The sequence below is a fragment of the Mercurialis annua genome, linkage group LG8 (assembly GCF_937616625.2).
Source record: "Mercurialis annua linkage group LG8, ddMerAnnu1.2, whole genome shotgun sequence".
In the NCBI taxonomy this organism is placed as follows: domain Eukaryota; kingdom Viridiplantae; phylum Streptophyta; class Magnoliopsida; order Malpighiales; family Euphorbiaceae; genus Mercurialis; species Mercurialis annua.
The window spans coordinates 32,186,607-32,189,712 of record NC_065577.1 but is presented as its reverse complement, the minus strand read 5'-3'; the positions used below and the strand labels follow the sequence as shown (position 1 = coordinate 32,189,712).

Genomic DNA, 3,106 nt, shown 5'->3' with positions numbered 1-3,106 from the left:
CTCAATAGACGCTTGTTTCTGATTTGAAAGGTTATATAAACGGGAAAATAAGGTATTAGCCAACCCAATGCCCGTCCAATTTTCGTGCCAAAGCGAGATAGAATCACCTCTACCTACTTTGAACTTGACATTATCAATAAACACACCCCATCCTACCTCATCATTACAGCAAAATTTTCTAACGCCTTTCCAAATAAACGACATTTTTTTCGCGTCCCCAAGTTTTAAAGAATTCCAGTCAAACACAAGAGAGCAACAAGAGGTAACAATGAACCAAAGGGAATCACGGTTGGTAATCTTAAGCTTCCAAACCCATTTGAAAAGAAGACTTTGGTTTCTAGTACGAAGATTATAGAAACCTAAACCTCCATTTTCAAATTTTTGACACACAACTTTCCAAGCTACCTTACTCATCACACGGTTTGAAATATCGCCCTTCCAAAGGAAGCGAATCATATACGATTCTAACTTGTTCTGAACCATCACAGGCATACCGAAAAGAGACATAGAGTAGACCAAAACGCTGAAAAAAATAGATTTGATAAGAACTAACCTGCCTGCTGGGGATAGCAGAGTACCTTTCCAAAATGCAAGGCGCGATTTAAATCGCTCGATGACGTGATCCCAAGATCCTGAAGTCAGACTTCTATCAGCCAGAGAAAGACCCAAATATTTAATCGGGAATGAGTCCACTTTACAACCAACAATTTGAGCTACCCGTAGAAGATCCCGCTCAGCAAGATTAACTCCCATAATCGAGCTTTTATGGTAGTTAATAGTCAATCCAGATATCATCTCAAAGCAACGAAGAACTCTAGTTAAGTTTTGAACCTGCTCAACATCATATGGAAGATACAAAATAGTGTCATCCGCAAATTTTAGTATAGAGATGGCTTCATGGGCATCCGAGAACTTATATCACTGCGTATATCCCTTCTCAGCAGATTTTTCCAGTAAACGCTTTAGGCCCTCTGCTGCGATAACAAATAAGTAAGGTGATATCGGATCTGCCTGGCGAACACCTCTTCGAAGAGCAATAGGGTCAGTAGGACTACCATTAACCAACACCGACGTAGTCGCAGACGACAAACAACAAGACATACAGTCTATCCATTTATCCGGAAAATTCATGCAGCGCATAACAGACAAAAGATAATTCCAATCAATGCTGTCAAACGCTTTATGAAAATCAAGTTTCAGGATAAGAAGTTTATCTTTCCTCCTAGTAGCCAGGTGAACAAGGTCATTCGCGATCATGGAGCACTCCAAAATACTTCTATTTTTCAGGAAAGCATATTGACTATCAGAAACTACGCAGAAAGAGTCGGAGATAATCTTCGAGATAAAGCTTTCGATAGCATCTTATACAACCCATTAATAAGACTAATAGGGCGATAGTCTTTAATATTCGAAGACCCAGCTATCTTTGGTACCAAAACCAAGAAAGAAGAATTTATCCCCTTAGGAAGACTGTTGAACCTATGAAATTTCATAAAAAATCAAGAATGACTTCCTTTAAAATTGGCCAAGCTTTCTTGTAAAAATAGAAGTTAAAACCATCAGGACCCGAAGCTTTCGAGCTACCACAAGAAAGAATGGCACTTAGAATTTCAGATTCTTCAAAATGAATAATAAGAGATCGCGCCTGCAACTCTGAAATTTTAGCAAAACCAAGACTTGTAATGTCATAGTTTACTTCTCCTTTCTTGTCAAAGAGGTTACTGTAGAAATCTCTGATATGGAACCGTAGATCGGTCGGCTCCGAAAAAACATTATCATCAACAGAGATGGAAGCAATGTGGTTATTTCGAAAGTGAGCAGAAACCGTGCTGTGAAAGAATTTAGTGTTTCTATCACCTTCCAAACACCATTTAACCCTTGATTTTTGAATCCAAAGCAGCTCTACTCTCTTCTCCGCTTTCCAGAGATCAGCCTTTAGAGAAGCTAACTCTGATTTGTCTTCCACGGTCAGCAAAGAAGTATCGGCAGCAACATACCACCTGCTGATTTTGTCCGAAAGCTCTCTTATAAGCTTATTTTGATTGCCAAACACCTCGCTATTCCAAACCTTGATCTTATGGCGGAGTTCTTTCGATCGTTGAACAAGATTTGTAGTATTACAGCAAACTGCAACCCAACTTTCCGTAAGAAAGGGCTGAAAAGCATCATGTTCCCACCAAGCGTCCATAGAACGGAAAGGCTTAGGGCCCCAGTCAACTCTGTTATCTTCCCGAAAGTGGATGGGAATATGATCAGAATGGCCACCAGATAACGCAGACAAGGACATGTTGGGCCAATAAGAGCCCACAAAACTAGATATCAGGCACCTATCAATACGAGATCTGGAGAACGAGTTATGCCATGTAAATAGACGACCTTGAAGAGGAAGATCAAGTAATTCAGCGTTATTGACAAAGTCACGGAACGCCAACATCGAAGCTGAAAAATCCGAACCATTTAACCTTTCCTCAAGAAGCAAAGTTTCATTAAAATCTCCGCTAATAATAACAGTACCAACAAAGCTCAGATGATGGGTTAATTCGTTCCATAGCTACAGTCTCTCTGAAGCTAGATTGCTTGCATAAATAAGAATGTGCCGAAACCAAGCATTATCATGAAAGAAATCCATTGCGATCCACCTGTCACCCTTACAAATAGAAACATTATGAAGTAAAACCGTATTCCAAATAATGATAAGACTGCCAGATGCTCCATTCGAAGCAACCCAATCAAAATTACAATCTAAGTTTGGCCATAGCTTTCTTATTAAAAAATCATTAACAAATTCCTTTTTTGACTCCACCAATCCAATGAAAAATAAGTTATAATCAGATACCATTTTCCGAATAAATAATTGTTTTCTGACATTTAAAAGGCCACCTCGACAGTTCCAAGAAATAAAGCTAAAAGGCAAAGACATGGAGATAAAAAAAACCTTGAAGAAGCAATAGGAAGATCACTGTTCCAGACCATTGATTTTCTGGTGCAGCTCCTGCATAATTGCTTCCTTTTTATCCAAGGAAAAAACCCCCAAGTCATAGCCAATCCTCCAAGTTTTAGTAACCTCGTTCTCTGATGAAGATGAGACCGCATTTTCCTCTTGTGT

At 39.2% G+C, this 3,106-nt stretch overlaps 1 protein-coding gene across 1 annotated transcript; it reads right to left on the bottom strand.

Moving 5' to 3' along the window:
• Window positions 1-918: 918 nt before the first annotated feature.
• Window positions 919-2,839, bottom strand: LOC126661907 (uncharacterized). Its single transcript, XM_050355789.1, has 3 exons — window positions 2,556-2,839; window positions 1,558-2,498; window positions 919-1,361 (listed from the first exon to the last, which is right to left on the bottom strand). The coding sequence occupies exons 1-3, from the start codon at window positions 2,837-2,839 to the stop codon at window positions 919-921; spliced, it is 1,668 nt and encodes a 555-aa protein (XP_050211746.1).
• Window positions 2,840-3,106: the final 267 nt, after the last annotated feature.

Bases quoted from the DNA above. Each gene is read 5' to 3' on its own strand.
- LOC126661907 (XM_050355789.1), bottom strand. From the start codon at position 2,839: ATGGTATCTGATTATAACTTATTTTTCATTGGATTGGTGGAGTCAAAA. The intron at 2,499-2,555 runs GTAGCTATGGAA...TGTTATTATTAG, and splicing joins AATCTAGCTTCAGAGAGACT to CGGAGATTTTAATGAAACTT. The intron at 1,362-1,557 runs GTTTTAACTTCT...GGGTTGTATAAG, and splicing joins GAAAGCTTCGGGTCCTGATG to ATGCTATCGAAAGCTTTATC.